The sequence below is a fragment of the Tursiops truncatus genome, chromosome 7, assembly GCF_011762595.2.
Source record: "Tursiops truncatus isolate mTurTru1 chromosome 7, mTurTru1.mat.Y, whole genome shotgun sequence".
Classification (NCBI taxonomy): domain Eukaryota; kingdom Metazoa; phylum Chordata; class Mammalia; order Artiodactyla; family Delphinidae; genus Tursiops; species Tursiops truncatus.
Window position 1 is genome coordinate 72,608,749 of NC_047040.1, and position 24,981 is coordinate 72,633,729.

Sequence of the window (24,981 nt, forward strand, 5' to 3'; positions counted from 1 at the left end):
ATATAATCATGTCCTCTGTGTAAAAGGATAGTTTTAATTTTCCTTTCCAATTTTTGTGCCCTTAATTTCTTTTTCTTGCCTTACTGTACTGGTTAAAATCTTAGCGGGAATGTATTCAGTCTTCCGTCATTAAATATAATACTAGCTTTAGGTTCTTCATAAATGCCCTTTATCCAAGTCTGCTGAGAGACTTCATCATAAATGGGCACTGACTTTTTAACAAATGCCTTTTCTTTATCCACTGAGATAATGATGTGGGCTTCCTTTTTTTTTCTATTAATATGGTGAATTATAATTGCTTAATTTTCAAATGCTAAGCCAACCTTGCATTCTTGGGATAAACCATACTTGGTCATGATGAGTTAAATTTTTATATATTGTTGGTTTGGTCTTAGTAATATTTTGTAATAGATTTTTATATTTATATTCATGAGGGACAGATAGTGGTTTAGAGTTTTCTTATCATGTAATATCTGCTGGTTTTGGTATAAGTATAATGTTATATGTACTATTTAAAATTTAGTTGTATTAATATTTCAGGTTCTTCTTTCCTCTATTAGTCTGCTCTTCCTCTTTAAAATATGCAAAAGAATACAAATTTGCATTTCACAAGCAGTTCCCTTGATCAAACTCTTGAAACATACTTGCCATAGATAAGTTACTACGCTGACTTAACACTTACATTAAAAATGAGTTCAAAGTTCAAGGCAGATTGGTCAGACCCCAAAGGCCATTCTCTAAACAGCGAGCATACCATCCCTGGCTACCTTGTCAGTAGGGAAGTTTGAAATGCTGAGAAATCAAGTGTCTTTTCTAAAATCACCCAGCATCCAGCGACAGAATGAACATTTAAAAAAAAGAAAAAGAAAAAGGCTTTGACTTACTCTAGCCTCGTGCTGTGTGATTCCAACTCATCTCTTACCTTTCACTGCCTGAACTTCGATATTTCAGCCATTTGTGCATATGCTCCACACCTATTTTTCTCTCAATCCATAAGTCATACCTCACTGCTTTTTATTCATCATCTGTGCCTCAATGCTCCCCCGGCTGGGTTTTTTTTGGGGTTTTTTTGGTTTGTTTTTAATGCTTATCTTCTATCCACCCAGCTCAGCTGTCTGAGAGGGAATCTTTTTCTCAAAAGTGAAATTAGGTTGAATTTGACACCTTACTTGTGCTGCCAACCGCTTACATTTTTTGGCTCATGCCCTATGCTACTATTTTCCCAACAAATATTTCACTTTGTTTCCTTTATACTGAGGTCAACTGAACTCCCAAATATCTTGTGACTACTTAGAAAAGGAACATTCCAAAAAGCATCAGGTTTTAAATATGCAGTGCCTTTTGTTTTTTGCCATCTAACCATCTTCACTTAAGCATCTTCTGTTTGTAGATTTCTCTGAATGCAGTAATAAAAATGGTTTTCATAATCTTTCAAGGAGAGTGAAGCAAAAATCTGAAGAAAAATGATGTCTGAACAACAACCAAAAGAAACCCAAAACTATATGAAAAAATAGATTGGGAAAAGAACTTCACTAAGTTCTTTGGGCCAAGGAATCTACAAAGATTGACATTTGAAATCTTTTTCTTATTCATTTTATTTAATATTATTTTGAGTATCTCACATAGAATTCTCTACTCAAACAAAACTCAGTTCAGATAAATCCTAGAATAGTACTACAAATTCAGCATACATTTAAAAAATAATCTGACAGCCTAATGCAGAGTTTGATGGGTAGAATCCAAATGTCAAAAGGTATTTCAGGTGTAAATGATTGAAGAGATAATCAAGTTAATCCGAGTTTACAGTTCATTTTTTTCAAGATTAAAACCAGCAAGAATAATCCAGTAACTACCTCAACCAAAAAAAATCTTCTAATTTTGAAATACTCTCAAAGGTATTGCATATAAACCTTTTTTGATTGATCATGAGAGAAACTATGTGCAGGAGAAACTGAGTCCTGGGAATTACATGAAGAAAGCAATCATAATTCTTGGCATAAATGCCAAATGTAGAGATCTTACCTTCAAAGAGTTTTTATGAACATTAATTAAATCATACAATGCACTTGTGAAGTTTTATCAATAGCTTACAGATAGGAAATTCTATGGTACCAGCTTTGAAACAAGCATGACACTAGGTGGTAAATATGCAGATATACACGTAACACACACACACACACACACACACACACACACACACACACACATAAATGAATAGCTATGACTGCTCATGGATATGCCAAATAACTACTGGAAGCAAGTTTAAGTAAGTGTGAAGATTATGAACTGAATGCAGGTATTATTAGGAAAATCCTAACTTCTGCATCTGCTTAAATCCCATTATGGTTGTGCTTTGTTACTACAAAAAGCATTAAGTTCATGAGATTTTGTTAATGCTCTGCAATGTACAACAAGGGCACTTGCCCTCCAGCAATTTACAACTTAAAAGAACAGACTTACCCATACCTCAAATTTTTAAAACTCTTCTCCACCTCCCTTTCTTTGAACAAAAACAACAGGAGACAGTGCTGCTGGTAGGCTTGTAGGAAGAGCAAAAAGGACAAAGCTGAGAAAGCAGGAAAAGGAAACAGCTGTTAACATGAGAGTATACAGAGAAAGAAAGAGGCGGCCTAGGTGCCAGGTGAGGCAGCCACGCCCCCAAAAGGGGAAGCAAAGAGAGGCTTCCTCCTGAGGTAAGCAAGCTAATCAGAAGTAATGCTCAACTGTCTTGTGCCCAGTAGCTCCCAACTAAATGTGGAAGTTAGGGCCTGCTCTCTGCCATGCTTAGGACTCAAGACTACAAGTGTTGGGTCTCTGGCATGGTGCATGTGGAAAGGATGGAGCCAGATCTGCAGAAGGTGAGTATCTGGTAGAAGGCAGATCTGGCAGATTTGGTAGAAGGCAGGGGGTGGGGAGTTAGAGGAAGAGGAGGCAGTGAAGGTTCACTCATTGAGCTCCACCTTCCTTAAATGTCACTTCATGGTTACTACTCCCAGTTTGCACCTGCAGGTAAAGAGGGCTCTCTCCTGACATGGCTTTGTGCTCTCCTAAAGTCTGGACAGATGATGCACGTGAACTTATCCAACAGCCGATTATATATGGATAACGAATGTGTGTAGACAGAGTTGGATGGATGACCGAAGGACCTTCTGGCTTCTGGTGGCACGTTCCATTCAGACCGCATTCAATACTCAGTGCAAAAGGAGTCACCAAAGAAAACAAATTCTTCATTACTCTCACTGTCCCCTTATGCAGTTTACATACCATTGCACTGAAAGGAACACAATATAACCAGGACTTTTCCCACTAAGCTGGGGGGTGAGGGGTCGGGGGAGTGAGGTGGGGTGTAGAATAAGATATTTTTGGCAGGGAGAAAGAACAAAATAAAGATTTCTTAACCTGAAAATATTTGAGGCCTAAATTACTCTAATCCTTATTTCTTAGTGCACAGTGCTATCAATACATAATACTTCCTAAATGGAAATAACTATATTCTTATTTTGCTGATTATAAGAATATTGTAACAATGTCTTATAACAATTTTTACAAAGTAGAGGATTTCTAAGTGCTTTTAGTCTCACGAGTCTCACGATGCTTTCATGCGGTAGGGAGTCAACTGATTGCTTTTACCCCCATTATCCAGCACACAGACTGAGGCTTGGAATCACCATCTCATGCGGCTGGCTTAGAGCCACAAACTAGGAAGTAGCTTTGCTTCAACTAAGCATGGCTCTCCTGAAGGCTGGCAAGGGCATAAGCTCGCCACTGGCGGCAGAATGGGATGAGGGTAAGATTCCTGCTAATTGTTTATGAATTGTGTGAACCACACACAGCAACTTAACCTTAACCCACTTACACCTCAGTTCCTCGCATTTCAAAAGAGCTAATCTGTGTTAATTCTGAAATCACAGAGCGATGGGGAATTTAATCGATACACACACTGCCATCACCTGCACAGCGCCTGGTCCAAGTGCTCAGTAAACACTAATTATTATCCTGTCAACAAAACTCTACTTGGCCTCTCTGGTAAGGATAACTAGGATGGGTAGAACTAGTCTAGTCTCTCAGTGCTATTCTCCCTAGTTACAAACTTTTAACGCATTCCTTTCTAAACCTGGCTACACGGATTCTTTATACTACTTAATAATTTTTCATTTCTCCATCACCTTTGAGTAAAGAGCTGTTTCACAGGATTAAAATTTCTGGATATCCAAAGATGATCCTTCAAATGCCAAATTATTTTCTGATTTCAAACACTCCTAAGGTATGATGCTTTCTCCTGACTTGTTAAATAGAATATATGGAACACGCATACTTTTCTAAATAACTGACAATAATAATCTGACTAACGAAACATGCATAACCACAACCATATGGAGGCATCACTAATCCCTGGAGCCTGCCCATCAGTTGTCCTGTCTCCTTCCCTGATGTAGCAATGTCACCTGGTGCTGTCACAGTTCCTTTTGGAATTCTGATCTCCATCCTTTCTCTTTCCTGCCCTCTGGTCCCTCTCCTCACCTTCCTGCCCTGCAACTCCTCGGCTAAATTTGTACATCCAAAACATATTCTACAAAAATACAGTGACGACCAAATTATATATTGTAAACTAGAGGGAATAAGGTTGAGGGTGAGGGCCTAAAGCCATTTTCATGGTAATTTTTAGTATGTTTCAAAGGGCTGAAGTTGCCAGTGGCCTGACCTCCAAACAAATGCATGTGTATACATGCACACAGGTGTGCATACGTGTGTGTGTGTGCATGTGCTGTATGTGAATACATTGGGTATTTGGGGGGTAGTTGCTATAGTCAAAACACTTTAAGTATGTAATTTTGCAATTTTTTTTTTTTTTTTTTTTTTTTTTTGCAGTATGCGGGCCTCTCACTATTGTGGCCTCTCACTATTGTGGCCTCTCCTGTTGCGCAGCACAGGCTCCGGACGCGCAGGCTCAGCGGCCATGGCTCACAGGCCCAGTCGCTTTGCGGCATGTGGGATCTTCCCAGACCGGGGCACGAACCCGTGTCCCCTGCATCGGCAGGCAGACTCTCAACCACTGTGCCACCAGGGAAGCCCAATTTTGCAATTTTTTAATCTAAGCATACAGATTAAAAATGGGAAATTTTTTTAATTTAAAAAGTTAAATATGATTTAGTCAACAAGTATTTGAGTACTGTACTTACATGCTGGGCATTGTTCTAGGTACTAAGAATGAAAAGTCGAAAAAGGATAGATAACTTTCTTACTCTTATGGGTCAAAATGTTTGAATTAGAAAACTTCTGTTTTCCTAAAAAAGGAATGTTTTAGTTGAGATTACACTTTGAAATTTACTCATTTCCAATTATAAACTGCAGGGGAAGAAGTTTTCAGGTAATGGGGGGAAATGCTGACAACTGTAACTCTGGAGAGAAACTTGATGACATTATAAAAATACATTTAAATTTGAGACCCTGGGGTAGTATAATTTTTCCAAATGCAGAAACAGAGAAGTAAAGAAATAGAAATGCAACATTCAGGATCTCATAGCAACATTAATTACTCATACTAGGCATATTTAGCAATTTCTATTACTCTTTTACAAGATGGCAATAGCATGAAAAGTTCAATGAGGATTTTTTTAAAATTTAAGCAATATTAACAGGATTTCAAAAATTGGCATATTCAGGCTTAAAGGGAAAACAAACTTAAATAGAAACTTACTGAGAATGCAAGGAAATCAAACTCAATAGCAAAACAACTCAATCGAAAAATGGGCAGAAGACCTAAATAGACATTTCTCCAAAGACATACAGATGGCCAACAGGCACATGGAAAGATGCTCATCATTGCTAATTATTAGAGAAATGCAAATCAAAACTACGAGGTATCACCTCATACAGGTCAGAATGGCCAACATTAAAATAAATCTACAAAATAACAAATGCTGGAGAAGGTGTAGAGAAAAGGGAACCCTCATAGACTGTGTGGGAATGTAAACTGGTGCAGCCACTATGGAGAACAGTATGGAGGTTCCTCACAAAACTAGAGTTCCCACATGATCCAGCAATCCCACTTCTGGGCATATATCTGAACAAAACTATATTTCAAAAAGACACATGCACTCCTATATTCATAGCAGCACTATTCACAATAGCCAAGACATGGAAACAACCTAAATGCCTACAGACAGATGAATGGATAAAGAAGATGTGGTACATATATACAATGGAATACTACCCAGCCATGAAAAAGAATGAAATAATGCCATCTGCAGCAACATGGATGGACCTAGAGATTATCCCATTAAGCGAAGTAAGTCAGAAAGAGAAAGACAAATACCATATGATATGACTTATGTGTGGAATTCAAAAACATGATATAAATGAACTTATTTACAAAACAGAAACAGATTCACAGACATAGGAGAACAGACTTGTGGTTGCCAAGCAGGGAGGGGAGGTGGGGGAGGGATGGATTGGGAGTTTGAGATTAGCAGATATAAACTAGTATACATAGCACAGGGAACTATATTCAATATCCTCTGATAAACCATAATGGAAAAGAATATGAAAAAGAGTGTATGTATGTGTGTGTGTGTATATACACACACACACAAATTACTTTGCTGCATGGCAGAAATTAACACAACACTGTAAATCAACTATATGCCAATAAAATAAATTCTAAAAAAAGGAACCCAAGGAAATAAAATTTTGGTCTATCCTCCACAGCATTTCTTATTTACAAATGTTAAACGGAGAATATAGAAATCAGTGTAGTGATTCTGATTTTGTTCCTTTCTGGACCACCATGAACATCCAGTACAGCTCAGCCCAGCCTAGCGCTAATCAAAAGGAGGGTAGAGTAAGGCAGGTAGAAAAGATGGCAGAGGAGTAACGAGGCCCAGGTGCCAGGGCACCCACACGCTTCCCAAGTACACTGTGGCAGAAACTGCTGTTTGTTGATAAATCATTTTATCCGAACCCATGGCTGTTTCAGCTGGAGCCTGCATTTCCAGTTTTCGGGGCAGCTCACCGTGGCCAAATGACCCAGTTCACGCAGCAGTTCAATGCCTAAGAGGAACAAGCCTCTTTAGACCACGCCCTCCAAAAAGGAATGCATCTGTTCCCCGGGCTCTTTATCCCTCCCTACCTCCTGGCAGGACCTAATGAGACCTGGGAGCTGCCTGACACCAAGAGACAGCAACCATGCAGCAACACTGCCTTGGCAGCTCCGGACCACTACTCTCTGGAATGTTTCATGAGAGAGAAATATATTCCTGTCTTGTTTAAGCCATGGTATTTTGATGTCTCATTGTTTACAGCAGCTAAACCTGAAGCCCAATTAACACATATTTATGGCAGAGCTGAGTGTTTTAGTGCCTAGTTGCCTCAGCTCCTATTTTGAAGCTTAGCAAGCATATTCTGAACATCTTTACTGGGTTGGAAGCATCTTCATTGGATTATGCATCTAGAGGGCGGGAATCATGTCCTCTATTCCTCTGAAACTGTCTAATACAGGGCTGATTGAAGGAGGGGAGGGGCAGGAAAATGACACAAGTTTAAACTAGACGCTTTGGCGTCTGAGAGTCCCCTGGAATTAAATCCTTTGTCAATCCCTGGATTCTGACCAGATGTGTGAACTTGAGGAAGTTCAGTCATCCAACATATATCAGTTGAGTGTCTATTATGCAGCAGGCCCCATTCTAGGAACAAGGGCTTCTGCTATGGACGACGCTGTCTACACTCTGGTAGACTTAAGTTTCACAAACTCTCTAAGCCTCAGCTGCTTCATCTGTAAAATGGGGATAATAATAGTGACAGACTTTTAGAACTGCTGTGAGGATTACATGAGGTGACACATACAAAGTATGTGAGTCAGTGTCATGCACACTGGTACTCAATAAATGTGAACAATAACTAAGAACTGTCAGTAATTTGTGCCTGGTACAGATACTAACTGCCACGGCATCAGAGCACTGTTTCTTAGCACCAAGTAAGAAAAGCAAGTCAGGAGTTGCTATTTCCTATTAGAGTCTCATCTCTGACATCTGTTTGATAGGAATTCTAGACATGTCTTACAGATAAATAAGGGCTTACTAAATACAATATATATTACAGACCACGTGGGGCCTAATATTTAAAATTGAAAATATTAAAATTGTTCAAGAAATAATTCCTTTTCATGAACTTATTGAAGGAAATGAGTGGATTCTTTGCAATATGATGGTCTGACAATCTCCTTTAAGGGGTTGGGGTTCAAAACAGAGCACTGCCCACCCCCCCGTGATGGCTGCAGGACCTGAAGCACACCAGATTGCTTCAGCGCATCATCCTGCACTGAGTCAGAATCTACCACTTCAAGCAGTCATGGCTCATATTCTCAAAACAATTAATGGCTTCTCGGATCCAACAGAGAGTTCTTTCAGAATAATCGTACTACATTATTTTGGACTGCAGAATGTTCAAATGCATTTCAGGTAAGGACGAGTCCTAAGGCAGGCTTTAACAAGAAAAAGGAGGTGCGTGTGGGATTTCCTCAACTCACCGAACAAAACTGAAAGATTGGGAATTAAAGATTTCTGGTAGATGAAGATGAAAAACAAACTTAATGCTCTGCGGGAAACAAAGAGCAATAGAGTAAACAACACTCAACACTGGTGGGTGGCTTCATTTTGCTGTGGCCATTTCTGGGGGCAATTAGATCTAATGCCAGTTTTATCACTAAAACCCCAAAGACAGAAAACTTCAATATTTACAAAACACCTGAGACAGCTGTGCTTCTAAAGAGGGGCTTGACCACCTATTAAGTACCAAGCACTTTATTAGCATTTTAAAATATAAGACCTATACCCTACAAACTGGGCATTGTTGTAATTTTACAGAGGAAACAGGCGATGAGAGGTTAAGGGGCTTGCCCAATAGCATAAAGCTCTTTGTGGGACTCTGGATTTGAACCCAGGTCGGCCTGACATCAATGTCTACATTCTTCCCATTCTACCAAGAAACTACTGAATTCTTTACAAGAGTACAGTGAAACTCTCCAAGAGTTCACTGATGAGTTAGGCTTATCAGATTATTACCATAAATAGTAACAAGCCTAACATTTAAAAATATTCACTATGGTACAGTGATGTCCTCAGGACAAACTGTAGCCCCCCCAGGGCTCTGTGTGCCTCTTCTAGAGGGTCTCAGGGGCTGGCTGGCTGGCTGTAAGGATGCCCTTGCTGAAGGGCTGATCGTGACTGGCCTGCCCAGCAGCGCCCTCCGGAGCAGCCAGCTAAAGGGAAAGGGAGAGAGCTGGGCTTCTTTGGCTCAGTTCTCCTGGTTAACGCCCTTGTCCTTCCCCGCCTGGCTCTCAGGTGGCCATTTGACATTTTTCTGAGCTGTAAAGGTGCTTGACCTTCCAACTTGCCAGTACTAATCTGCTACGGGAATCAAAACCTGTACTTGGGAACATGGTTTTCCCAAGATGTTTAAAAACCTATTTCGGGTAGTCAAAATGCTAGCTAAAACAGTCACAGAATACAAACGGGATCGTGTACTTTGCAATATTTTGTGGTCAATCTACTCTATTTTGTTGTGCACTTCTAGTCCGCCTGGGATAAAGGATTTTGAAGCTGGGATGTTATTTTCCAGACACAAGTATTGTATTGGAAATGGCTCCATATTTTTTGCATAGTTCTAGTCATAAAATAAGACAGTTCTAATTACTACATTTACTTCCTTCTGTGTAGGAATATATCATAAGGGAACACTTAAGAGTCTACCGACGTAAGCTCTGCCAGTTCAAATAAATCAGTCAGAGTGGATACAATTGGGTTTGGATTGCATCCAGGTTATGGAAGGCAAGAACAGATTAGAGGTATGCACCATCGCAGCAGTGACAAACTCTCAACTTCTTTGTAAAAGCACCAGTGTTTCTTCAGGCTTAGACATGACTCACTAAAGCTACATTTTCAATGAAATATGAAATATTGCTGGAAGCACTTAAAAGCTGGAAAATATAATGTCAGTACAGATGCTTCGCTTCCCACCCCCCAAAAGAGTGACATCATTTTGAGAAGTAGTCAGTCCGCTGTTACTAGGCTGTGGGGTTGGAGAGGTGGATGTCTGCACAAGCAAAGGAAGCCCAAGTGTGGTGTGGTCCTGGTTAAGATGCAAGGACCACCGTTTCACTTCAGACACAAACATCCATTTTTGAACAAATCTCTTATGACTATCACTTTTGGACAGAATTGATTTTGCTAATGGAAGGGAAAAAATGGTCAGCTATAAACTTTCATACACATGTCATGAGGAAACTTTGTATTTTTTTTACTTTAGATCTATATCCCCCTCCTACTCTGTTTTTGGGGGAAGGGGCTTCTTACTTCCTCCCTCACCATCCCTAGGTAATGAATGTGAGTTTGATGTGCACTAGTATGTTTGTATTTTGTTCCCTACTTATTTTCCATGAATACACAAACATTTCCAACAAATATATTTTCAACAGGTACTGAGAGCTGATTAGTACCAGACACTACTCTAAGCTCTGGAATATAGTGGAAAGCATCCTTGCAGTTTATATCCTGCAGTGGGGCAATCCAAAAAAATGGGTGTTTGGTACACTTCTCTGCATCTTCCTTTTCTTACTTAATGATACTTTGTAGAAAAGCCCTCCAAGGCAACTGGTAAAGATATATCTCAGGAATCTCTTAACTAGACTTCTGAATATACTATGTAAAGTATCTGCAAAGAGCTGGATTTGCAGATTTACTGTAAGATGACACAACCATATCTCCATGGGTCCAGACAGATGTTGGCTCCTCCCATCAGCTTCATCCGCATTACGCCGTAAGGGCCCTAAGGCATATAACCTCTGCCTGGTCCTCTGGATGGAACCCCTTCAGTGGGCCAGGTCTCAGCCTTGGCCCTTGCCTTTGAGCATTCTTCAGTTTGGATGCAGGTCCTTCCCAAGTGGCCCCGGGCTAGAACATAATGCTTCCACAAGCTTTCTACATATCGTCTCAGAGATAACAACTGCAGTGAACCTTTACTGAGTACTCACTATTTTAGTAAGATTGGAGCCATTATCCTCATTTTACAAATGAAGACACAGAAGCCTCCATCTGAAGTAACCTGAAGTCACACGGCACAGCCAGGGGTAGTCATGGGAGCCCCTGCTCTTAACCACTGTGCCGTGATACCCTATCTGAAGACTGCCATCACAGCCATGCTAAATTTTCCATTTCAACCATGAGTTATCTGACAAATGTTCCACATCCTGTAACTTATATACACTTCTTTCCTTTCCTTCTCTGTCAACCTTAGTCTATGGTAACCTTTTATTATTATCTTCTGGAAAACTTCAAAAACCTCAGGCAGATTACTTTATGGCTTTAGAATTTTTATTAAGCATTACATGATTTTTGTAAGGAAATTTGCAAAATACAAGGGAGAAAGCCTGAAGATACTTACTCAACATTTAGGAGTGTCTCTTGTTTTTATTAATGAGTGCACATGCATTTGTTTGTGTGTATGTGTGTGCACACACACAGATATGCATGTATTTCTATAGCAAATTTGTACATATATGGTTAGATGCCTTATTTTTTCCTTTGTATCGTTAAGTTTTCCTGTCATTAAAAATTCTTTAGAAGTGTGCTTTATTTTTATTTTTTTTAAATTTTGTGGTACGCAGGCCTCTCACTGTTGTGGCCTCTCCGGTTGCGGAGCACAGGCTCCAGACGCGCAGGCTCAGCGGCCATGGATCACGGACCTAGACGTTCCGCGCCATGTGGGATCTTCCCGGACTGGGGCACGAACCCGTGTCCCCTGCATCGGCAGGCAGATTCGCGACCACTGCGCCACCAGGGAAGCCCTAGAAGTGTGATTTTTAAGCTGTGCAAAGCCCATCATATTTGTGTACTACTGTTATGCAATCATTCTACTTGTATTGGACAATCAAGTTGTTGCCAATTTTTAGATATTATAAACATCACTAGGACTAATATTTTTGTGTTAACATTTACTATTTCCTTAGACTGGACACCTAGAATTGGAATTATTGGACCAAAGTGGTTTCCAAAATGGTTGTGCCAATTTACTCTCACCGATACTGCATGAAATCGCTAACATCACTATGCTCACACCGTTTTAATCTTTAACTGTTGCCAATATGAAAGGCAGATATAGTCTCATTATTTTAATATGTATTACTGCAATTACTAGTCAGCTAAAAATATTATTTCATATGTACATTAGTTATTTATATCCCTTCTTTTGTCAACTGTCTGTTAATGTCAAATACCTCTTTTCTGTTTTTCCTTTCTCATTTCTAATTACTCTGCACAGATTTCATTCACTTTATTCACTCATTTGATAGGTACCTACTAAACTTCTGTCGATTACCTTGTCCTGTGCTAAGGACACAGTTCTATTCTTCATAGTCCAGAATACCTTTGGGAATTTCCTTACAAGACTTTTCTAAGTGAATATATATCTTAACATAACAAAGATGATATTACCAACACTGATGTTTTAAACACAATTAAAGCACTCATAGATCCAACAAAGATAAAAACATGTATAGGAATTTGTTCCCAGCTCAAACTGAAGTTTTTTTTGTTTTTTTTTTTGCAGTACATGGGCCTCTCACTGTTGTGGCCTCTCCCATTGCGGAGCACAGGCTCTGGACGCGCAGGCTCAGCGGCCATGGCTCACGGGCCCAGCCGCTCCGCGGCATGTGGGATCTTCCCGGACCGGGGCACGAATGAACCCATGTTCCCTGCATCGGCAGGCGGACTCAAACCACTGCACCACCAAGGAAGCCCAAGATGTCTTTTTTTTTTTCTTTTTCTTTTTGTCTGTGCAAATCCAATAAGCCAACAAACCATGACTCAAAACATTCAATATAAGTTTATAGGTGGCAAAACATCTTAAGTGCTGGGACAATGAAAAATGCCACTAAATGTCTAAATGATGCCCTACCATTGACTGGGCATTCTCCCTGTGGAGTATCTAAAATATGTAAGCAGTTTACCTCCTATTATCAAGAGTGAATCAGAATAGTACCAATGGCTAATAGGGACAGTCACCGAGTAATATATCCATCTGAACTACCTGAAGGAGTATATAGATTGGGGACCATGAGAAGCAGGAAAGCACTGGAGAAGAACTGCAAAATCGAATTGATAGCACATAATAACCCTTGATTCCTGGTTTGGAATCTTAATTGAGTAAGAGATGATGCACTAGTTACTTTATATCATAAATTTCTCATCCTTGAGTCTTAAATTTGATTACTCTCTGAAGGGAACACATCTTCAACTATTGAAGGGTACCAGGGTACAAGAGAGAACACATTTCATGAGTTCAACACATTCAACATGAGTTGAATGTCTGAGAGTATCTTTTTCATTCTTCACACATGGAAGACAATTTAGCTGGGTATAAACCTCTTGGACTATAAGCATTTTTTCCCCCTCAATACTCTAAACACAATTGCTCTACACCAAGCTATAGCTATATGTCAGTTTGATTTTACCTTTTGCAGATAAACTATTTGTTTAATCTGGATTCTTGTAGAGTCTTTTTCCCCATTAACTTTGTAAATACAAAATTTTGTCAAAGTTATTCCTAGACAGGTCTCTTTTCCACAGGTGATGCCTGTAATATGCTGACCCCTTCAAATCTATATACTCAGGACTTTATTTTCTGCTTAGAAAATCTGTTCTAAAATTATATTTAAGTATTGCTTCTGCTCCAGTTATTCTAAAATATTTCTCAGGAACATCCACAATGCTTATGGCAGATTTATTCTCTATGATCTCCATGTCTAATGACATCTATCATATCCTTTTTATTCTCTTCCTCTATATTCCAAGATAACTTCTCAAATAATCTTATCAACATCAGTGCTTCGATTTTCTTCTGTATCCAGTTTTCTCTATTGACTCCACTGTAGATTTTAACTGTTTAGTATGCATCTCTAGACTGTAACTGCCTGGATATGAATACCAGATGCCCTATTTATTAATTGTGTAAGTGTGGGCAACTTACTCAACTTTTCCTGAGTTTCCATTTTCCCACTTGTAAATGGGGGTAATAATAATAACTATCTGCATAATTCAAGGTTTTAATTAAAATCTTTTCTAAAATTTTTCATTTGCTTCTGGTAGTAGTAGTGGTGGGGGTGATGGTGGTAGAGAGGGAAGAGACAGCAATCTGGTTGTATCAAAAAGCTGGCAAGCCCAATAAAAGCAATGTAGGGTCTTTGTCCTTAGAATGGAAGACCTAGCACAGATAATCCACTAACCATTTTTCTCAATCCTGTTCGATTGTCCTTATAGTAGAACTCCTCTCCAACTCTGACAATAGGGTGAGTGTCTTCAGGGTTTTTAATGGGAACTCAAAAGAAGTTTTATCAAGGGTTACGAATTTAAAAAATAAATTCAACCAAATAAAAGTTTTGCATGCAGAAAGTATTTTGCATGAATAAAATGTTTTCCTTATTCTATAGTGCAGATCAAATAAACTAAGTGAAAGAGCATTCTGTTCAGTATCCACAGCTATACAAATATAAATTTCATATTCTTTCCTACAGACCATCAAATCTTCTAATCAATCAGCTGAGAATAATGCCAACAGCAGCAATTACTACGATATTTTTCCACAAAATAATTTAATAAGAATTCACTTTCTCATTATACCTTAACTAAAAGAAAAATCAAGATCCTGCCGTTCACTGTTTACATTACAGAAAAAACAATATTCACCTTATTAAGAAACAAATGAGAAAATGGGTGCAAGAGAAAAGCTCCAGTAAGCCTGCCCCCTTCCAACAACTGTCGCTTTTAAGCAAGAAATATATGAGGTAGCTAAGGTCGTGAGTGAAAAAAGGAGGTGCCAATTTATTCTAGACTTGGGCAAGACAGGTTTACTCTTTTATTAATAAAACAATTCATGAAAATATTTTGCAAAGGGGAGAAATGATGGTTTATCTCAACTTTTGATGCAATTTGTAAAGGAACAACAGATGCAGAGATGCTAAATATAGAGGAAATAGTAAGAATTGATTCCCCCAGAATAGCTTATTAGAAGGCCATATGCAGTGGCTGAGGACTTTTATCTTGATTTAAACTTTAGGAATGATTTTAGGAAAACTTATAAATCAGACATATGCCTATTACAGTAGATAATACCACATGATGAATACTTTTCTGATGTCGTGCTGCTTTATAGGAATTTTCATATGTAAAGGTCTACAAATTAAAATACAAGTTTGAAATGACTAGGTCTCCAATTTTTAAAGGAAAATTAAATTTTCTTTCAAGAGCCAAGAGATTTCAATTCTACGAAAACTATCTTTCAATTTATGATAGCCATTTTCATATCTGAAATATGATTTATATCGAATTTAACTTTATAACATGCATTTATCTTCATGTTTCAATAATGTGTTCTTTCAATTTGCTTGCAGAGTGTTTCTATTATTTTCAATCCCTATATTATTAAGGTTTCAGTGCATAAAAACTCTTAAGATTCTATAAGCTAAGACATAGATTTATCTTTGCATTACTTGAAAAGAACTTTACATTTTAAATAATTTTTCTTAGGAACGCCTAAAATGAAATAATCAAAACCTAAATTACTTTGCTGAGGTACAAGTAGATCCGATCACTCTGGAAAGAATACACGCATAAAATAAAAACAGATGCAGTAAGACCGTATGGATCCCTTTCTGCAAAAGTAACAAAAACGGCAATTTAGAAATTGAGAACACAAACATGAAGACAGCCTGTTTTGCTATCGCTATGGAGTAACTTTAGGGTTATTCCTGAGGGAAAAAGTATGTTTCTGAAGTATTTTTCTCTCCAGAAGTGACTCTAAAAAGAAAAACAATCATTCAGCGTAGAGAATTCAACGCTGAATAATCCTGTCACCCATTTAATCTCATCAATCAGCAGTCACTCATTTCACGTTCAGTAGCATATAGTTTGTACGTACAGGGGAAAGATTATTCCATATATTCATAATTTAACTCTGAACAGGAATTGTGAACTGAGTTATTCAACTGAAAAGGAAATTATTGTTTTAAACATGGAAAGTCGGGGTTGACTTTAAGTGTTAATAAAGGAAAAATATTCTATTGCTTTCAAATGTTAACCAAAGGTAAAGCTAATTCAATGGTAAAAGTTAAAGTTAATAATGCCTAAATTAACAAATTTACATAAAACCGACATAATACAATACATATCTATAGGCTGCTTAACTAAAATAGGGGGCAAAAGTACATATATTCTTGGATTTTGTGGTTCCAATTAATGAATATTCATTATATGCCAATTACCACACATAAAAATATACAATAAGGTTTGTGACTGCATTCTTCTGAGGGTAGAAACTGTATGAAACAGACCATCTTCATAGGTCTCCTCACCATCCCTCCCGACTCTTTCCTGGGCAGTCTTTGCTCACAGTAGGCTTTCAATCAATATTTTTTTATCTAGTTAAAAGCCAGTGTAAAACAACTACAGTGGGAGAGTAAGCATTTTTACATTCTTAGTTCATTTACCCAATAAATACTTTGGGGGCACCTACTATGCATATCATGTCTGCAAGTGTAATTCAGCTATATGTGAAGAGCCAGACAGAATCTGTTCAAATTCCTGGAATTTAAGAGCTCTTCAAGAAAAACAAAGTAAAATAAAACAAACCACCTACGGTGTCAATACACCTAAAAAGATGTCTCCAGTGGAATCAAACAGAACAAAAACTCAGGTATTCAAAATGTATGCCTGGGACATGTAAGCCTGGGAACTGTGCTCACAAGTCCAGTTGATCATTCATCAGACTACTGGAAAACATGAGCAGATGTAAAAGTGTACATGCTTGTTGTTAGCTAACTTGGCAATCTAAGGACTATTTTTTTTTTTGTACACTCAAATACTGAATAAATCTGTTGGCTATACTCTTTTGTATTGTTTAACCACAGAGATACTTGAAGCGCGGGATACGCTACACATCATTAACACATGGAAGAGAAACGTTAAATTTTGACCATGTCACACGCAACTTAAAAGGACTGATCTCTTGAGAACCAAGCATCAGTGTTAAGAATTCTTGAATCCAGGTCAAAGACTGTCACAAGACCTTGACCTCATTTTGAACCTGATTTCCATAATATTAAAGAGGTAAAGCTGTGAAATTTGATGATCCCACAGAAGTCACTAAGAAAAGATCCAATCTTACCTTGTGTTTGATGACGCAGTTCAGGCACAGAAGACTTCCCTATGCATTACACAATAATTACAATTGCCAGGATAATTCAGTTACCAAGAGGAAAAATTACTAAGTTACTAAAAGGAAAAACGTGAAGCTTCAGGAATTGTACTTACAGTACAGTGCTTTTAGCTAAGCTACAAACTGTGCTTGTTTACAGCTGAAGTAAAAATTCTGTCTTCTGCATGTGGTTGAGGTGTGTCAGGGAGAACTATTTCATTGTAAATAAACTTAGGGGCCAAATAAAAGGAAGTTGCAAAGGCAGGTGTACAACAGTTGAGCTGTTTCGGTTTCAGAGAAATAAAGTAAATAATTGTACTGGAATCTGTTCAGTTCTGGGCATTCTGCCATACAGGAAAGGGTGTGTAATTACTGAAGCTAACATATCCACGTAAAAATGAAGTAATATCAGTAGGACACAGTTGGGCTCCAAATTTCCTTTTTTATCTTCAAAAATTAAGGATCTCTAATGACTCATTTCACTCTGTAATATTTAAATATCACTTAAACTAATAGGGACACACTGAAGGTAGAATTGTAATTTTCACAAAGTCAGATACTATCTTGAGAGGTGGTATTCTCTTTGAAAGCCTCACAAGTGAAGAACAGTGCAATTTTCACTCATCAAAGGTAACAAAAGAACTACACACAGAATCTAATTTAGGACTTCACCAGAGTAAGAGTAAAATTAGCAATGTTTTACCAAATCTATTCTTTGCTTACCATTTCATGCTACCTGGATTGGGCTCAATCTTAAATCTGGATTCCAAACTTCTTAAATCATAAACCAAAAATAAGAGGGTGTGGTTTGTGGGAGAACAATGGAAGTTAGAGCACCTAGGGAGTAAGGTCAAGTTCAAATAGGGGTCTCAATTATTCAAAAAACTTTACAACAGAAGATGAAAGAGTGTAATAAATATTACATGTGTGATTTTATAGAATGTAAATCAACTTGCACCTTTATAGAGCTATGAAAAGTATTTAACCCTATCCAGGATTGGCCATATGGTCTTTTAGAGTGTTTCTACAATCCAGGATGACGTTCTATTAATTATAAGACTGCTATATACTTTCCCAATTGATAGTAATAGCCTGCTCGGGGCCCTTGGCTCACTGCTTCCTTGAGCCTGTGAAGTTAGCACGCTGACACATCTAAGTTGCAGGGGGTGGCAGCGAATTTCTGGATAAGTCAATGTCTTATCAAATTCCAATTCCTCTGTATCCAAAGGCGTGCTGTCCATTTCAAGGACGAATCAATCACTTTAGTCTAAGGTTTTCACAAGAGGAGGCAAGGCTCTCTGAGGGCACCACATTTGGCCATATTTCTTTTACAAGATGTTAAGCTAGGCACTAGATTATTCTCAAGGTAGCCTGAAAACTATCAGGATACAAAAAAATGTGTTTCCACCATCTATATTCATCTTGGACTCCCGGATTTTCATTAGGAGTTGAGCTGAACAGTAGAAGCTGCCAAATGATGATCCTGATTACAGCCAGCAACCAACTGGTAGCTTAAGTTCAACATACTTCCTGTAACTTTATGTTCGAGTCCAAGGATCACATTACTTTGTTTTTCCCATGGGCTTTTTATTTCTCTTAAAGTACAATCCTTAACTGAAAGGCATTTCTTCTGTGATTACCTGGTATACATGAGGCCGGTGGATATTTTGTGACATCACCGAGACAAACCACATCCTTTCCTTCCCTACACTTAATTTTCAACTAAGTTGGACAGATAGAAGATGGAATATAAATTTATTTCATATTTACAAAACACCTATGCCATTATTTGACCATCCATATGAAATAAAATTTTTGTTTGCTCCATGCAGAGATCAGATTTAATTTCTAAATCAATAGGATATAGTGCAATTCAAATTGTCTTAAAGACAAGAATGTACAGCTGGGTAACTAGTTTTCTAAGTGCTGTCTGTGAGATTCTCTTGCTTAGTAATGTTTCTATGAATGTGGCAACAGATTCCATTATCCTCACAAAACAGCCAGTTGGTGACAAAGTGATCTGATAGTCAGCATTATTTATCTACTCCTTCCTTGAACAATCATTTATTGCAGCTCTAGTATATTCAAGGGCCCAGGCGAGGAGTGGCCTGTAACATGTGTGTGAAGCAACATATAAAACACAGCTCTATCCTTAGGTAGGTTTTTATTATATCATCCAAAGGAGCATATGATAAGAGTCACAGCCGTGGTATAAAGTGCTAAAGAAGATCAGGAGAGAGTTGACTTCAGGCTGGGGTGAACATGGCTTCATGAAAGAGGTAGCACTTGAACAGAAGTAGGTTCCTTCTTTCTATCTGCAAAAGACCAAGGACTTTTTCTATAACTGCACATGTATGCATCTATGTGACTGACATCAATGTGAAAGGTCATCGCTTCATAAAAGAGCGAGAATATGAATCTCAGCATTTTGTCAAGAAATAAGGAACAGCTTCCGGCACGGGAGGATCCTAGGGAAAGTGTGGCCCGGTACAGGAAGATTTCATTGTTCCTATGACATCCTAAATCCAATTTCAGATATTAACAGACTAATGATTTGTTAACAAGACTGCTACTGGTCACTTCCCTTCCCTACTACTTACAATGAATTACCCAGGGGGAATTCATGTGAAGTATTTTAGTGGCTTGATATAATTTACAAGAAGAACACAGACTCCTCCTCTCAAAATTCAGTTGCGTGTTGAAATATATTACTTTCCACTTCTTTAACCAACTGTCTTGACATTATGTTTGGGTTGTACTACATCAGCATGTTTATAAAATTTATTTTCACATGCTCCATTTCTTATAATAAATACATAAAGCTGTTTTAACTGGTGAGACCAGTATGGTGAAGTTTGGAAAGTTTAATGTCATGCAGAAGTAAACACTGTCGCAACATAAACATGGCTAAATATTCAGAAAGTTTTTGTCTTCATATCAGTATCCTGAAAGAAGTGTCACTCAATCCCTATAGATACATATTTAAAAGTAAAACCACCAGCTTCTCTTAAGGAGGGCATTTTCTTCTTATGCAGAGATGACGATAATAGTAATATTAGGCTTTACTATGAGCATTTACTAAGTGTCAGGCAGTATAAAAATTTTGCACAGGTTAATTTAATGTTTTCAATAACTATTATTATCCTCATTTTATAGATGAGAAACTGAGGCACAGAGAGGTTAATAATTTTCTCAAGATCACACAATAAGTAGTAGAGCCATGATGGGAACCCAGCCACATCCCCCCTTGCACTAAAGGGGTCTCTGTACCCGAACGAAACATCCTTCCTGATAGATGGCTGCCACCAAACAAGGTCTGTTCCTTGAGATCAGCAGAGCTGATCCTATCACCTCATGGCTATGAAAATGAGGCACCCTTTTTTTTCTCCTATAATTACACATCCCACCCAAGAATACTGCTCTTTTGATACAAAACATGACCAAGGACATAATCTAAAATTAACTATCATTTGAGTCTAATGCAACTAAGAACTGATATTCTGACTAGTATTTTAAAATCAAATATATAAGGTAAATAGTAGTTAACTTTCTTATTCCTAGCTAACTTTTCTGTGCTCTGTCTCATTTGACAGACAAAAATGAGTGACATATTTCAGGAAAGTCTAAGAAATTTTTACTATGGAGAAATTAGAGTATCTTGCCTGGTACCACAAAAATCCTATGGGAACTAGAGTTAGCTATTTAAAATCAGGCAAATATCTTGGAACAAGAGATAGATATGGTGTCTTGGGTTGAATGATTAAAGCACTGAGTAATGAACACTGACAATCTTAAAAGAAATTAAGAATGAAAACTGTAAATGTATATTAATGGACTCAAATTCTTAGAACAAGAATAGATGAGTATCTCTTCCCACTAACTAAATAAAGTGGGAGACATACGATAATTCTAACAAATATCTGTATTTTTTTTTGGTTACCTCGAGAAACCAGAACCCCTTTTGCTTTCTCCCACAAAACATCCATTCAGAATTCTATTCTTTGCCAAAAGATAAAATTTTGAAGTCATCTGAGGCCGTCAAGGAATTACAGGGCAAAAATCATGATAGGTTTCCAATTTTCTTCAACATGCAGGATTATCTGGTTTCAACGTACAAACACAAAAGTTCCTGTTGCTATGCCTACTGAACACAGTTTCTGGTCTGAAGTTAGTTCTGGGCATTTTGATAAATTTACCATCATGTTTCACCAAAACGCAGTACAAGCTAAGAGCCGCAAATAAATCAGAGCCGTTTCATTTTATAGCTCCTTGGGTCAGATCTCAACAACTATGAGAAAAGAGTCCTTTTTTCCTCCCTGAAGGTGACAGAAGCTTAGATAATCTATAGTTTAGTGGAAAACAGAAACAGTACTGACTCTAATTTTCTTGTGTCTTCTCAAATTCCTAGTTTGTGAAATGTTTAAAAACTTCAAATTTCTGTGAGGAATGAAAAAATATTTTGACAGCTTGCTACTAGGGTAAGTTGTGAAATCATTTTTTTCTTGAAAGTACAGCTCTAATGGCTGACACATCTCCTAGTTCTAGAGCAATCTTTCATACAATACTCAGCTTTAAGTTACAGCAAACAGTAAAATAATGAAGTTTTCAACATGCCTTCATTCTTTGTCATCATTACTCATTTGAGCTGCTGATACTGATTTTTCAAAAAATAATTCCAGCCTATATTCAACATCTAGCTTGTATCTCTTGAGAAAAAAAGACCAGTCACTTAATCATAAGATCTAAAAAGAGGATTTTACTATTAGATTATCACCAACAAAATAACCCTCACGGAGGGCATATACTTTTTGTCTGCTTGATTGTTTTCTGAGGGAGGGGGCAGAAAAGTCTCCCTGGAGCTTTACATCTACACTCACCTTATTAAGCTTTTAAATCTTAAACAATTAAAACCAGTAATCCCAATTTCTCTAAGCCCGCCAGATAAAAATCTAATTTAGAAGGCTACTTGGGTTTGAAGGATAAATAGTATTAAGTGCCTTTAAAAAAATCAACATAAACAGGACATTTAGGCAAACTGGCACAGTGTGACAAGTTTTAGAACATTAGCTCACAAAATGAGTATACTCTGATTCAGACAAACACAACAAATAGAGCCTTTTATCCAAAAATCACTGAGACAACCCTATGTAATACCTATGTTAAAACGTTCAACAGATCTAAGGATATCACAGGCCTCAAGTTGCCAGAGTCCTGACAGAAAAGTCAGTGATGTGAAACACGCTTTATGAAGCTTGGCGTGCATGCACACACTCTGCAAGGTGAGCGAGACAAGAGACACCGATGACCACCGATATTGTCCTTACTTGCAGACGCACAAGTATCCTGCATGTTCCGATTCTGACTGGCACCTGGAGCGGCTCTACCTGCCAGTCATCCCAATGTATTCAGGGATGTAAACACCTTATAATTAGAAAACGTGAAGGCGTCAAGGACGTTAGACAAATTGAAAACACATCGAAAGATTAATTTTTAAAGGCATTGAAGAAATAATTAATTGCAAAGTCTAAAATCAGAGGATGTACCTGCTCCTTCACGGAAGCTAGAATAGTGGTGGCTGTGGTCTCGGGTTCCATGCCTGGGCCAGTGGGGGCAGCTTCCTGGCGGGTCTGTGGTTGCCCCTCCTCCACCAATGAGGCCTGCTCAGGAGCTGGCATTCCTCCTGCAATCAAGCAGGCAAAGGGTTAACACTTTCTCCTCCGCTCCTGGGCAGGAACAGGCAGGGGCTGAGCGTTTGCAGATGGTTCCTAGGAACTACTACAGATTCTACACACCATGATCACAACACCATACGGCTATCTGATTTCTAAAAGGCAACATCTAGGGCCAAAGTATAGCTAGTACTACCAAATACTAAAAAATAACAATAGAATAAGAATGATAATAATAAACACTGAGAAAATACTTAAACAACATCATAGCAAAAAATGATGTGAAAAGGGTTAGGGAAGAGGACTCAAAAATATACTGAGGACACTAAGGCTGTTAGATGCTATAAAATCGCTGAATTTTCTAAACAGTTAACCATTAAGTAAATATGATTTTCTTATCACGAACAAAATAACAACACTCTAGATTGCTATACGGGTCAGTTTTCAGAGAAGTGTACGCACAGGAAGACACCTATGAACATGCAAATGCTTTATGATTATAGAAGAGGCTTATTCAACAGAAGAAAAAGGGGTTAAAACTTATGAAAGGCTTGAAAATAAGCAAAATTCTGCTGTATTTAAAAGAAATGCAAGGCATTAATAACCAGCAATAAAGATAACATTGGTGGAGTATTATAGCTAGCTTGGTTTCCTTAGAGGAATCTGATTATGCAAAGATGACAATGGCTATGGAGCTGGTGTTGAAAGAGAATTTATTTTTCAGGACCATAGCTTGTGACAAATGAAATGGGTTCTTGGCAGGAGATGAGGTGCCTCTCCTAAGATAAACACATACTAAGAGTGGTATGTTTGCCGGGAAACTTATTGATCTGATATGGACTTTGTATAAATTTGCAAAAGATGTGAAAAAGGTGTAACCTAAAATGTTGTAAATATTTTAATAACTTGTTTACCTGTCAGTCTCTCTGCCTGTTTCCTCAAGAGTAGAGTCTACCATACCATGAGACTAGCCTAGTGCCTGGCATATAATAATAGATACTCAATGTTTCCCAAATAATTGAATACATGAATGAAGGACTGACTGTCTCTTCCATGTCTCATTACAGTCATTAGGCAAATCTGACCAAGTGCTATGATGCTCATGAGACCTTATTTGTTCAATGCGTTACCCTGTGTACTTGTATATGGACATTTGAGACCATAAATGCTGTTTCTGACATTCCTCTTTTAGCTTTCTCCTAAAAATGACTCTACTGTTGGATTTTGATTTCTTATCAACTTCCACAATGTTCATTTCTGTAGGATGATCTGGGGATTTTTTCCCATTCCATCAAATGTCAGTATCAGCTTGCTGTTTACTTCCAAACTCATAGTCTATAAGACAGGGGAAGATGACATATCACCTGAGCCTCCATCTCATTCTTTACTCTCCTGACTTCCACATTAGTGAAGATGGGGTTAGGTTCCAGGTTGCCACCAGTGGTTACTTTATTCCTACAATATTAGAAATAGACAATGGGTCTGATGAGTTTGAGCATTTTCCCCCAATGGGACTCTCCATGAGGAGTTCTCATGCCAGCTCTAGCAGGTATATTCTTTTTAAAACAATTTTTATTTATTTACTTTTGGCTGTGTTGGGTCTTTGTTGCTGCACGCAAGCTTTCTCTAGTTGCCGCGAGCGGGCGATACTCTTCATTGCGGTGCGTGGGCTTCTCATTGCGGTGGCTTCTCTTGTTGCGGAGCACAGGCTCCAGGCGCACGGGCTTCAGTAGTTGTGGCACATGGGCTCAGTAGTTGCGGCTCGTGGGCTCTAGAGCACAGGCTCAGCAGTTGTGGCGCATGGGCTTAGTTGCTCTGCGGCATGTGGGATCTTCCCAGACTAGGGATCAAACCCGTGTCCCCTACATTGCAGGCAGATTCTTAACTGCTGTCTAGCAGGCAAACTCTTTATCACCCGTTTCTGTGGGGCAAGGCTGGGGGTGCAGCCTCATCTGCAAGGAGGAGAGTCTCCTCAAGGACAAGCGAGAGGAGGACCTTCAGACTTGGAGTAAGTGGCTCCAGGATCAAAACCTAAGTGCCTTGAACATGAGCCACCCTTTCCTCACTTACA

The 24,981-nt window shown here is 38.4% G+C and overlaps 1 protein-coding gene across 16 annotated transcripts in view; it reads right to left on the bottom strand.

Annotated features, from left to right (window-relative positions):
* PKP4 (plakophilin 4) overlaps positions 1-24,981 on the bottom strand; it is a 252,775-nt gene that overhangs the window by 146,678 nt on the left and 81,116 nt on the right. For 14 of the 16 annotated variants that reach the window (XM_033860144.2, XM_033860143.2, XM_073807684.1 and 11 more), the window contains one exon: positions 22,785-22,921. The exons of the other annotated variants lie outside the window; for them this stretch is intronic. In XM_033860144.2, the coding sequence (XP_033716035.1) occupies positions 22,785-22,916 (132 nt within the window). In that variant the 5' untranslated portion in view covers positions 22,917-22,921. Of the gene's footprint in view, positions 1-22,784; positions 22,922-24,981 lie in introns of those variants that run through there. 16 annotated transcript variants of the gene reach the window in all.